Raw genomic sequence first — 14,398 nt, 5'->3', positions numbered from 1 at the left:
TCATTGTTTATGCCAAAAAAAAGAGACTAATTTCTATCCAATACAAACAACATTTTAGTTTCATTCAATTTCAATTAAAAATTTTGATTGCAAATGTAGGAGCAGACAGGGATACAGAATTACAGTTGGTGAACTCCAGGAAAACACTGAGCTTTTACAAGTTTTTAAAATGAAACAAAGTTAGACTTGAACATAATTTCAATAGTTTCACTGAACTCATTGATCTGCATGCTCATTCTGTTTGGTGATTACTTGATCAATTAAAGAAGTGAAGTACCAAGGTAAAGGCTAATGGGGTGGATGTTATAAGGCAGACATTTTTCACTGCCAATTAAAACAGAGATGTTCCTTGATCTGGAGCCAAGCACAAATTAAATCTGAACCCATAATCTCGACAGCATGTAGATCCTCAAAAGGGAGAAAGGAAAACACATGGCAAGTATCTTCATGCAGCCATTAGTGGAAACCCTGTTAATGACCACATGTCTTGTCAGCAGAGGGAATAATAAATTAGATCCTGAAAGGGTTAGAATGGAAGATGCTGTGGAGTCTAGCATAAACATACATTTCTATTGAGATGGAAGTAATTACCAAGACCAGTGAAAATGTGGAGATAGGAGTAGCTGAGATTAAATTGAAACAATATTAGAACAGACAAAGATTTCCTGTGAAAATTAACATGGTTGAAGGCGATTTTTTTTTTTTTTTAAATTTCACTAAATCTTATTGCAAAGAAATGCATATAACTTCATATTTTAAAGCCTCCAGAAAAAGCAAAACTCATTAGTTCGCATAAAACGTAACAAATAAAAAACAGAATGGTGGAAAATGTGGCATGTAGGAAGTGAAAAGTTGGTGTGCTGTCATTATATATGTGTCTGCTAGAAACAGCAAAGAGCATCAAAAGGCTGCAACTTGAAATACAGTAAATAGTATCTTTCAGATTCAAGGATTGGGCCAATCCCTGGTCATACATAAATTAAATATGCCTGAAATGTATATATAATTTCCTAAGTCTCTTTTATCCTATATTACTTAACTGCAACCCTTCAATCATGGCAAATTAGGTTTAAAAAGACTTTTAAAAAAAAAAAAAAACATCCAAGGCAAATACTTTTCAAAGCTCATCTCCTTGGGGAAGGGAGTCAAAAGCTGTTTTGGAGAAGATCTCAGAGTTCTAAAATGTCAGTTCAACGAGTTACACTAATTAATTAAAGGAAATTGGAGTCCTCTGCATCCGGCATGCAAAAGACGGAGATGCTCTACCAGGGATTTGTACCACGGATTTCTTCTCACAAATTTAATAAATTAAAACTGCTCAGGGTCTTGGGATGCGCAGACACGTGTGTGAGCATGTGCAATCAGACACCATGAGCTGTCCAGAGACGCTGGGGGCAGATGAAGGCAGCATTCAGGGAGCAGGCATGGCTAATGGGAAGAATATGGTCCATTACACTCCCCAGAGCTAAAAGGCCTGGTGTAGTCACAGCCCGATCCATTCATAAGGGGACAGAAATGGAAAGGAAAGGTTTTGACAAACCGGCACAAGCCTATCTATCCATGGCTGCACGTGTGCTGGTGAAAAATAAAAATGAACTGGCAGCTAATATCCTGTTTAGTGTGACTGCTGGCTAAATTGGTGTCAGTGTTATGTTAACATTAAAGAAATGAGAACAGGCACTTTTTTTGACAGATATTTGAGTCACTCACTGTTAAAAATAGGTCAACATATCCTCATATAGCCTTATATTGAGTAAATTTGAATATTACTGAATTTGATAACTCAATTCAGTTAGTGAAACACATTACATAGATTAGATTTATACATTACATGACAGATGTTTTCAAGCCTTTATATCTGTTATCTGAAACAATTTTCTGCTTACAGCAAATGAAAACACAACATTTAAAATTAAAATGTTAAATCAAACCAATGAAAAACTTGAAAGGCATATTTAATACCCACTTAATGGTTGTTACTGTTATTGTATTGTTGCTTATTATTCTAATTTATTTAATACAACTGTAGTATCTTGCCAAAGTATGGCAATCCTTTGAACATCTCCCTACTATGTTTATATAGCAATAAACTTTAATATATTGTGGGTGATTCACCAATATAGAGTAATGTTTTCAAAATGATGTACAATTAGAAAGCACAAAACTGTGTGTGACCTCTGTCACCCTGAAATAAAGTTCAAATTCCCTTAATTAGCAAATAGTTTCTGTGTGTGTGGACTCTTTCTATCTGGTATCTACACCTACTTTTCCTTGCCAGGTTGTGGAGTGGCTGGTGCATATCTCCATAGGTCCCCGGGTGAGAAACAGGATAGGTCCTACATTGATCACCAGACCATCATAGCAATTTGATTTAGCAGGCCTCAGATACTTGTAAGAGATTAGTGAACAAACAGCATTTTGAAGAGCAAGGAACACAGCAAATGGGTCAGAAAAAAAGTATTGAACATCTCAGAGAACATTTTCCAATCCATCAGTTGAAAATGGAAAGAGTATGGCACAACTGCAAACCAAACAGAACATCTAAAGTGATCGTATTAATCAGAGAAGCAGTCAATAGGCTCATAACGTTAGAGGAGCAGCAGAGACCCACAGATCAAGTTAAATAATCTGTAGACTGGACAAATATTAGTCATGCTCTCCACAAATTTGGGGGAGTTCAAAGCAGAAAATGCATAATTGAGAGGAATACATCAGAGGTTTGATTGTAGTTTCTATCAGCCAAGTAGAGGATACAGCCAGCACGATTTGCCTTGTTTTTTGGGCTACAAGGAAAATGCTACATGTGGCAAAAAGCTAACACCATGCACTGAACACTCTCTACACACTGTGTGTTGCAGCATCATGGTGTGGGGATGTTTAGCTGGTTAGATATGAAAGGGGGAGCTTGTCAGGAACGAGTTACACACTGCATAGCACTGGAAAAAAATATTAGAAGCTGCAGACGTTCACCTTTCAGCAAGACAACAGCCCTGAACATTGAACCAGAGCTACAACTAAACAAGTATAGTTTAGATATAAGCAAATTTATGTGTTAGAAAAGCTCAGTTAAGATCAGGGCATAAAGATAATTGAGAATCTGTGGCAAGGCTTAGAAATGTCTTTCCCCAGATACTCTCTGAGCAATATGAATGAGCGAGACAAAAGGACAAAATGCTGCTCTCTATATTGATAAAACTGATAAAGACACACCTCAAAAGACATGCAGTTGTAATTATACCAAATGTTGGTTCGATAAAGAATTAACTGAGGAACTGACCAGTCAATACCTGCTGAATGCCACACTTTACACTTTTATTTAAGAACAGATTTTGAGAAAAAAATATTACCTTTCCACTTTACAATTATTACAATTATGTGCTGTGTTGTGTTTCTCTGTTATATGAAGTCTAAATTAAATGCATTGAACTCCATGGTTGTAATGTGAAACAATGAAAAAGTGAATGGAGTTTGAATTTTTGCAAGGTACTGTAGTCAAGGTGATATAAAGAATAGAGTTGAGATGGGCGTCTGAACTTACAGCCTCATTTAAAGCTAGGAGTAGACTCTTTCAAAGTTGTTTGACCCTTTAGTATTCTGGCTCCAGATTGACCGACTCTCCCTCCTTATGCCATAAAAGCCTGTGAGAAGCGTTCGCCAAAATGAACAGCATGACAGATGAGACTGAGCTTCCTCTCCAACATCATTTCAAAACTGCTGCTGAGTCATTGGGAAATGAGCAGCAGAATCTGTCCCCAATGAAATAAAGCTTTACACAGGAGGAGCATCCAGGAAAGAGAAGAATAAAAAGGCCAAGAAAGGGGAAGATGAGGAGGTCAGTCCCTGAGAGGAGGGAACTCTGATCATGTCACCGAAAAAGTGAAATGAGATCTTGACCTAACATTGCAATCCCTTTTATATCTGTAATTGAATAGGGTGTGTGCACTGCAGTGATAGAATTAGAGCATTTAGGTGTGCACAGGGGTAGGAGACCAGGAGAGACCCTTTGAACCTCCATTTATGACTTTTTTCTTTATTAGCATTTGTTTTGCAGACAGTTAAAGACACACCAAGAACACATCCTTGAGAAGAAATGACTTCAGTGGGACCATAAATACCATAATATTTGAGACAGGTAGAAGACATTAAAGCTGTGCCCGACATGCACCATCGACAGTTTGTTTCAGCACCAGCTGTTTCCCCTCCTTCTTCTTACCTCGGCGCATAATCAAGAAAAAAGCAGGAAATGACAAGAGAAGACAACAGAAGAGCTGCAGCCCATCAGAAATTATTGTTGTCTTAGAAACAAAGTGGTTGTTAATGAGACATCATGTTCGTACTGAACTAAAAAAAAAAAAAACATGTCTGTCTTGTGCATTTCCATACCAAACAACAGATTCACTCTCACAAAATTCAGCAAAAGGTTTTGAAACCAGTGAAAACAAAGAACTGGACAACCTTCTACAAAATTCGTATTCCTGTTTTCTTCCTTAATGGATGTATTTCACAGCGATAACTGCAGCAACACTGCAGCAGCTCCAGAAGACTCTTACACATGACACTGAAGAAGCAACTAAGCAAAGAAAATCTAGCAAATTAAAAAAGGAGTGCAGCAGATAGGAGAATCAATAATTCTTTAATGTGCATGATTCAAATGGGTTCCCAAACACGGCTGGATGGATGCTTTTATCATGTTTAATATTCAGCGACTTGCAAAAGTATTTATATCTTTTGAACTCTTCCACAATTTATCAATTTACAACCACAAACTTCAGTGTATTTCTCCTGCAATTTTATGTGATAGACATGTATTTGTATTCAGCTTACTATGATAACCCTAAATAAAATGCAATGCAACTAATTGCCATAAACAATATCTCAAACTTTAAACATCTCATGGAATTATTTCCGATTCGTGATACAACTGTGTTACGGAGGAGCCGTCACGAGTTAAGACTTAATTAAAGAGTCAGTGTCGGCATGCACGCACACCCGCGCACACAATCACTAACTTACTTCTGTTGCAGTTTGACCTGATGCGGTTCGTCGTGGGTGCACACGCGATGTTCCTGCTTCAGTTAAACATTCATTCTAACCTGTTTTCAGCATTGAACGTTTTCCCGGTTCTGATTTCAAGTAGGGCGTTTGCGGATTGTGGCGTGCAGGGAGGGAGTCACATGAGGTGGTGATGTCATCAGAGCGCACTGGGTGTTGTCTATTAAATTGAGTATTGTATTTTGTTTGCAAGTTTATTTTATTTATTTATTTTATCTTTTTTTATTATTATTATAATTATAATTATTATTATTATTATTATTATTATTATTATTTTGTATACTTTAAGAGTTGATTTGAGTTAGAAGTAATTGCTTAGTATTTTTGCTTGTTTGGATTGTCTGTGGGCGGAGCCTGTGGCTTTAAAAGCAACGCTCTACTCCACAGGAGGTCAGTCTGTGGTTAGACTCCTGAAGAAGTCACGCTGGGGGTGACGGACTGTTGCAGTGAAGGTACTGATGATTATTTGATTTCTAACCTGCTCTGGATATCCTTCGTGTGTGGTCTACACCTGCCATCTTTGTGCGAGCTTAATAAATTCCTCTAAAACGATCTCTGACTTGGACCAGTCATTATGTTTGACTAAATCATACTAGAACCCCGTCACAACCTGCAAACCTAGCAAAGGATGGCTCTCCACTTAAACTAACAAGCTGAGAATGGAGGAAATTAATCAAAGAACCAACTACAAAGACTGCAGATAAACTGTCGAAAGTACAACTGCTGGCCAAGAATACCGAATGAAAATGAAACCATGTGGAAGAAGGAGCTCAGGTCAGATGTGACCAAAATTGTAAAGTCTACATAGAAAAAGCTATGTGAGGCATAAAACTAACACTTTGCAGGACCTGAAACATGGGTGGAACAAGGTAGTGGCAGAGTGGGGACAGTGAGCTGGTCAGAATTGATGGGAAATGGATGCAACCTCCTGTTAGAGTCTGCAAAAGGCTCAACTGGGGCAGAGCTTACCTTTCCAGAAATATAACAACTGTAAACATGCAATGAGAACTATAATAAAATATTTTAATCAAAACATATTATTGTGTTGAAATGGCCCAGTCAAAGCCCAGAGTCAAATTAAGAGTCTGTGCACAAGACTTGGAAATGTCTTCCTCCTTTCAATTTGTACATGTAAAAAACTGGTAGAGACATATCCAAAAACGTTTGTAGCTGTTAGTGCAGTAAGAATGTAGTTCTACAAAGTATTTACTCAAGAGGGCTGAATAAAAATGCATGGTGCACTTTTCTGATATTCATCTATTTATTAAAACGAAATCTCTGGAAAAAAACAACTATTTAGTAAAAAGATAATACAAATAGTATGTGATTTGATCTTCAGTGACTTCAGTCAGAATCAAGTCAAGCCTTATAACTGAGAATACCTCAACATTAATAAGATGGTAATAAACACAAAAAAGCACATTTACCTGTAGTTAGCGAGGCACTTAAAGTTAAAAAAATCAATGTGATAATTGCACCTCCCGTTCACAGAAAATACTTATGATAAGGAGGGATATAATAATCAGCAATTTGCTCCCACCTCACTCTTAAATGCAGCCTGGGGTTGGAGAACAAATAATCACAAGGGTTTTCAACAACTGCAGGATTACAAAGTGCATAATTTTTCTCATGTTGGACACGGGGTAATGAAAACGATCCCCTTGAGAACTAGTGAGGCTCTGAAGGCTAGTACAGCTTAAGTACAAAACAATGAACAAGAAATATGACCAATATCAGAGGTATGAAATGAAGCATATTTCATTCAGACTTCTGAATTATTTCTTATTTTGTTTTAATAATATGATGAGAACAAAATCCATTCTTATTGAGCTTAGCATGTGGACAGCTTATGTCTATATGACATCGTCAAAGCAGAAAAAAACCTCCATATATCTTGCTGCGACGGAAGTCACGGTGATTGTTAATTTATTTATAGAACTGAAAGCATGATTCATAGTGGCGGCTGTTTTTGCTTTCCAGAAGATTAGGAGGGACAATCTGGCCTTGTGACACTGCATTATTGCAGACAGTGAATTTCTAGAGACAGCTGTGTCACTCTTGTGCAGAGCAAACACAAAGGCCATGCCTCGGAGCAGTACACGCTCAGGAATTATTACTGTCACACACACACATGCACGCCACAGAAACCTTCAGAGCTCCACAGGTGGCAATGTCAGTGACGATGGAAAATTCTTGAGAAAAAAAAAGAAGAAGAAACACATCTACATCTTCATGCAGATAGATGATTTTGATAGACTGAGAATTTCTCTGATTGCTCATAGCGACTTTGAGGAACGCTAACATGTTGTGATCTGCAGCTCTAATGAACCAGAGAGCATAATTAAGAGTCACATAAAGTCCTGAACATGACATTTATCTACCCATCAACAAACAGCAAAAAGATACAGCTGTTCACTAAAACAAATGCTAAAAAAAAGACCAGAGGAGCCGCTTCAAACCCATCAGGTGTTCAGATCTACAGAATATCACACTGAATGCTAATGTTATTTCACGTCTGCTGGGTGCAAATAGGCTCAAACCATTAAATCAGTTAGAACCTCGGCAGGATTATGTAAAGTATGATACAAAAAATCTTCACAAATGAAAATAGGAGTTTGAACACTATGTGCTTCAAATGATCCTCTTAACTGCTGCTCTAAATGAAACAGGATTTAAACTTAGCAGAAGAAATCCTAATTTTTGCCATTGTTTTATTCCATTTCTTTTCCAATTTTCCTAAAACAGAATTTCATTTCAGGACATGTTAACATAATCTGCTTCTCTTGTAGGTGGAGCTGCTACCATTCAGGTTACATTCCAAGTTTTATGTTAAACACAGCTTGATATAAAGTCAAAATTATTTCTTCATTTCAATTTCTGGATTTAGTAACACTCTATTTAAAAGAATCAGTTTTCTGCATCCCCCTGAGAACCAGTTTTGTATACAAATATATTATGAACACCTTTAGACTCAATATTCTGATAAAAAGTCCACAAAATCATGACTGGATAAAAAAAATTGTTTTTTATCATATGTCCTGAAGTTGCAGCAGAAACTTTCATAAATTCTGCATAAGTTTACATAAAATTTGGCTTGTAGAATTTGGGGCAAAGCATAGACATCAATAAAATTTGTGATGAAGTGTGAGTTTTTTTCTGAGCTTAAATATAATATATAATAATCAATATAATAATCACTCGCAGATCACACATCTCTGAAAGTCTTTATTGATTGGTAACAAAACTGCAATTGCAACATAATGCAAATAATTCATTAGACACTACCCCTTCTGTTTTGAATTTATAGCATGTACGTGTCATGTTGTGTGGTTTTCAGTTTAATTAATTAATCATGGAAGTGTGAAAAAATTGATTTTCCACACATTATTTAAAAGAAATAATTCACTGTTCTTCTTTTAAGAAGCTTAAATTAGAATTTGTTATTTTTCTTGATTTCTTAAGAGTGTAACTATGATGTCACACTAAGAAATATTGCTTAATCACTCTTCAAACTAAGAAAGATGAGAGACCATCCCATAGAGAAATGTCATATTTGTTGTAATCTTCATAAATCTTCAAGCGGTAACAAGAAACAGGCTTCTCATTGGCTCACCCATGCAGTCAGAGCAATATAAAAAAAAAATCCAACAACTGGAACGGTGACAAAAAAGAACTGACAAGGACCCAGTTTATCTTGCTTCCATGCACAGAGAGGACAATAGTAAAAGCAACAAAAAAAATCTGCACAGTTCAGCGCAGCAAACAGCAGGAAAACTTCCAAAACAACTGTTTATTTCAGGTGGATGGGGGATAATGTGACTTGGTGCAATTAAGGTATAAAATACATACTCTGTGTCTTCCTTCACTGAGATATTACATGACATAATAACCAATTTTACCATGTTAATATGTAGTAGCATGCCCAGTAGAAATGGTATTGGCATTTGTATATCTATCTTAGGTCTTGAGGTTCAAGGAAAATAAATGTCACCCCTGGGTTGACTGTTTTACAAACACTATCCAATAGCATATTAAGTATTTCAGCTTCCAAAGCAGAATTTACCTTCAAATAGATGAATTTTCCTTCAATAATTTGGAGTTACGGTCCACAATAAAATCTGCAAATACTGAACCATGAATAGGCAAGAGTTCACTGTACCAAGGTTTCAAAAGGGCAAAAAAAAAATAATTCTCATACCATTTCTATTGCCTAATTAAATGACTATTTCCTGTCACAAAAAACAAACACAGCCATTTGTTTTCACTTTGTATTTACGATGCACTCTATGCATGGTGATGCTTCAAAGAAGTCAAAGAACAACTGCATACTATTTTCTATAATTTTTAATATCTTGAAGTTTTCTCCAGCCTGCCACTAGAGAGTAGTTAACCCATCAATCACAAGCTCAGGTCACTGCTTCTGTACACTACCAAGTTCTGAAAGAAAACATCTTCAACCAATGTGGGCCATTAGGAACGCCCAGAACTGATCTGTTTTCATCAACCTTCACAATGTTTGCATTAACTTGTTTCCTATTGGCTTGGTGTTATAAATACTCATCAAACTTGACATATTCATTCACAACTTCCTTGTACAAGACAAACACTCCAAATAGGAAAATGCAAACCGTGAATGGATTTACATGTCTATAACCTCCTATATACAGAGCACATCTTGGAAGTAATTGCATTCAGAAAGATGAAAACTCCACTTGCGTTGCCATGATTACATTCGTCTGAACGGAGGAACACCGAGTGCCGGTTAGAAGATGAAATGACTTAGAATGCATCAGAAATGTCTGCTTGTGTTTCTGGAGGTTATTATTTTTTATTGTTTTGGAGTCTTCTTCTGCCACACTTACTGACAGGTAAAAGCAGATTTGTTTTAGTGACAGCTCACTGTTGACTGGCTAATATTATTCTTTATTCTCATATGGACGATGTCAAACTCAGTCAATCAGTGTGCAAGTAGAGGTGTACGTAGTCTGACTAATTTTGATAAACTTTTTTTTATCTTATTCTCTGTGATTACATATCTGTTTCATATTTTACAAGACTAACTATTAGGGTTAACCTTGCTGCTTCTCTCTAACATCTTCAGAGCTGTTCAAACTCAGATGCCAAGACTGATGTGGGGATTCTTGATTTTGAAATATTAATCTTCTTAATAACGTTAAGTTTTATGCATAAACAGAGAAATAGTTCAGTCTGCTGGAAACATTCTGCAGCTACAACGAAAATAGTCAGTCATGCAGGACCATTTCCCCCACAAACCTGCAGCGCATTTCAGTCTGTGTTGGTATAGATGTGTGCATGAAAACAAGAGTGAGCCGATAGGGATTTTCTGCTGTCCCAGTCATCACTACAAGTCAACCGCTCTGGCTTGAAGGGTTCAGTTTTCTTTCATAATCTTCCTCTGCTGTGTGTGTGTGTGTGTGTCCATTGTAGTAGCGAGCAGGTGTTCTGCATTCAGTGTGAAATGAATTCATAGATTTGCATATTTGGCCATATCTATACATGTCTATTTCTGCGCACTGACAAATGCATTTATTTCTGTACTATGTGCTTAAATATTAGCCTCAGATCCATTTAGAGGATTCTCATATTTGTCCATGAGTCAATTATTTTTTCTAAATGTCACCTGGTGTAGAATTATGACCACATTGTTAACCTTAGCCTAAGGTGTACATTAATAAACCTATTAGGGATTGGTTCACTTCCATTACAGTGCATAATCACTGATAGTAACCATCAGCTTCAATTTGAGTTGCTCCAAAAGCAAAGCCATCTGCATCTCACCTAAAACATCATCAGCAGGCAGCTGGTAACATTCATAAGCAAAGAAATCAATACCTTTCTGATTAATTATCCAAGAAAGGGCACAAGTGGTGGAGTTTGATATGAGCAATATATTTTTTTTTCTGTCTGAGGTAAGATACAGTTATTTATCAGTGGTGCCCTGAACAAACAAGGTTTTTGTTGCTTATGTTCATGTTCAGTCAATAGGAGTGGGTACTCTTTTAGTGTTTTGAGTGTTTTAAAGAGTCTACACTGTATTTCTACATATTTAGACTGGTTAGATCTGATCTTGATTGTTATACACAGACCAGAGATTGCTTTTTAAAAAATGAGATTTTCAATAAAGACAAGAAGAAATTCAGAATATTTTCTTGGCATTAAGATCACTAAAGCATCAGACAAGCATAGAAAGCACGATGTGCAGACTGATCAAACAAGGATGGAATTACATTACAATGATTATGGATGCTGAAAATCAATCTATCCATACAGTGTTTCTCAATGCCGGTCCTCAGAGACTGCTGACCTGCATGTTTTAGATGTGCCTTTGTTCCAGAACACCTGATTCTAATGATTACATGACCTCCTCTGCATGCCATCAAGCATTGCAGAATCCAAAAACATGCAGGGCAGTGGTCCCTGGGGACCAGGATTGATAAACACTGATCTAGATCAATTAGTATCTGCTTAGTATTTTCTTTTTTTAATGCTTATAAAACATTATATGTTTGTTCTTTTTTTCAGATTGGGTTTTATTAGGTAAATGGACTGTAGCATTTAGTTGTGTGTCAGATGAGGCAAAAGGAGGGGCTTCCTCAGGAGGCTTTAATGCGAAGACCGCCTCTGGAGGAGACAAGAAAATCCACCAGATCAATATCTAGCAAACAAGCCTAAGTTGAAACAAAAAGGCGGGGTAATAATTTAAGAGTTGATGATGAGATTTTTCAATTTTTTATCACAGAAGCCCTAAAGTTAAAACCTTTAGACACAAAAAGCATCTTTAACACAAACAAGTGATGTATTATTTCAAAGCAATTGATATTATACTACAAAAAATGCACAAATGCATTTTTTTCGTTTTTCTTTTTTTTTTTGTCTTTATCGCCCTCAAATAGCGGCAGCACATTATGCTGCAGAATACGAATAGTATTACCAATAGTATTATTGGAGGCTATACTTAGTTTGATCCCTGCCTCAAGCCTTTAAGCTCCAAGTCATCAGTCTGGTCAGGATCGGATATGATTGTGAGATGATAAGTTCAACCCCCAACATCACTCGAGTGCATGCAACGGTGTCAACAGAGAAGGAGATAAGCAACTTACCCCAAAGATGACAGTGTCTTCCCCTTGAAATATTGGAATGAACTTATCTCCGCGGATAATTTCGGACTGGTTCAGCGGACGGAATCGACACAACACCTTGATATTGCATTCAGCGTTGGAGTCAGCCATCGCGGAAGGAAAAATAAAGGACGCGCCTCCAGGACAAGGAAAGGAATTTTAAAAATTATCCTAAATAAGATCCCCTGTGTTGAAGCACCTGACTGAACCCACTGGCTTATGTCCACATGCAAAGCGAGTCTGACAGGCGAAGCATTTGGAGGGAATACAGAACTACGACTTTTTAGATCCAGAAATGATTAAATAAGTATGAAACAAAAAGCAGAAAGCAAGCTGTTTGGGAGTAATTTTCAGCTTTAAAACCCTCTCAAACTAATCCGTGCAGCTGAGCGGCGGAGAACATATGGGGGGCCAATAAATGAGGAGCGTAGTCCACAGTGATCCTGTCTGTCTGCACGGGTTGCAGGCTTCTCAGAGGCATGCCTTGCATCACTGCCTTCTCAATGGGGGCGGGGCGTGGTGGAGTAGCGACTCACATCCTCCCTCATCAGCATCACTGAACAGAGCGGAGGAGCACACAGCAGCTCCATTATTCTGGCTAACTCTCAACTGTCTCATGCAAAAGAAAAAAGTTTGTGTACTTATGCTACATTCAAACAGTGTAATAGTTTGAGTGCTGCTCAAATGTTTTACCAAAAAGGAACTTATTTGCACAAATTTTCTACCTCACTCATCTGCAGCAAAGGGGTATGGATCTATAGTTTCTTTTAAAATCCTTCATGGTAATCTTAGCAATGTGGGCCAAAATCATAGATATGACTATGCTTTTAAATATATTAAAGCATTGTGCTATTTGTATTATGATGTTTTAATTTACTATAGAATTTCCACAATCGAATGACTTTAATGTAATAGGGGATGCATTTGTTTGATTGTGTTTTTGTTCTCAGATACTTCGTTAATAAATGAAGTGTGATGCAATCGAAGTTAGAACTTTATACTCTATGTAGTCCTCAAAAAGACTGAACCTACACTAAGATTGTGTGTTTAAACAATTTGTGAAAAGCCAAGATGCCGTGACTTTTTTAGCTTTATAGGCTAATTGTCAACCATCAAAATAAATTGAGGCACGCCTGTGGATGTATTTTTAAGCAACACTTCAAACATGCTGCTTCCTAGTGTGAGATCCATCGACCCATCCATTCATCTGTCCATCCATCACTCCATCCTGGTGAGACAGTGTCATTATTCACAGTGAAAATACTTTGGTGTCAACATGGGGTGAAAGGCGACTCACAGAGGAAAAAGCTATTACTGTAGAAACAGCAAGAGAAACAGATTATAATTTTGCAAATGCACACAGGAACAAATTCCTTCATTATTGGAGAAATGGCCTTCGGCTGATGAAACAAAATTTTAAGTTTTCTGTCATTATGGCCTTTATTAAATTCGGAAGAGAAAAAGCAGGGAAAGGGAGAAACTTCAAGCTTTAGAACAAATATTTGAGGTGGCAATATCCAATATCATGTTGTGAAGGTGTTTTGCTTGACAAACTGGTCCACTTTACACAATACAGAAAATAACTTTATGAGGAAATATTGAAGCCATATCATAAGACAACAACAACAGGTTAAAGGTTAATTATTCTAAACCTGAATAAGTTATAAAATTTCGGTCAAAAGGAATGTGCTACAATTCCAGCAACCTGAGGTGAAAGGGTTTAGAAGGACATTTCGTCCTAGTCATACAGTTTTAACGCAATGCTTACAAAGTAAAAAATAAGTCACACATATTCCCATATTCTCAGTAATAATTCTTTTTCATTATTCTGGCATTTTACTAAAGCTAACCGACACATTTCTCAGTATTAAGTTGCACAGATATTGAAAAGTACTGGAAATAAAATACAACCAATGAAACAATATCCTTACTGGACAACATTTATGTGACTTGCATTGATTAATTTTTGTAAAGTTGCTCAACCCATAAAGTTGCTTTCCCCCCTTTATTTTTCAGTTCACAGCTGTCTAAAGCCTTCCAAGAAAGTTGCAGCTCAAATAGTCCATCTCCTGGGCATAAGGGGGTCAAGGATGAGTTATTTTCTTGTTCTTTTCCTTGTCTGCAAAAAATAATGAATGGGGATAATTGGGAGCAGTTTTCAGGAGTCCAGTGTGTTCATTCTAGCACTCTGTTAGATATATAGTAGC

General features: G+C 37.0%; 1 protein-coding gene across 3 annotated transcripts in view; it reads right to left on the bottom strand.

Annotated features, from left to right (window-relative positions):
- kif5ab (kinesin family member 5A, b) overlaps positions 1-12,926 on the bottom strand; it is an 89,627-nt gene extending 76,701 nt beyond the window's left edge. For all 3 annotated transcript variants that reach the window (XM_028003687.1, XM_028003688.1, XM_028003689.1), the window contains exon 1: positions 12,174-12,926. In XM_028003687.1, the coding sequence (XP_027859488.1) occupies positions 12,174-12,302 (129 nt within the window). In that variant the 5' untranslated portion in view covers positions 12,303-12,926. The remainder of the gene's footprint in view (positions 1-12,173) is intronic.
- Between the last annotated feature and the right edge of the window lie 1,472 nt (positions 12,927-14,398).

Source organism: Xiphophorus couchianus, chromosome 20 (genome assembly GCF_001444195.1).
Source record: "Xiphophorus couchianus chromosome 20, X_couchianus-1.0, whole genome shotgun sequence".
NCBI classification, from domain to species: Eukaryota; Metazoa; Chordata; class Actinopteri; order Cyprinodontiformes; family Poeciliidae; genus Xiphophorus; species Xiphophorus couchianus.
The sequence above is the reverse complement of the archived record's forward strand: the minus strand, read 5'-3'. Positions and strand labels throughout refer to the sequence as shown.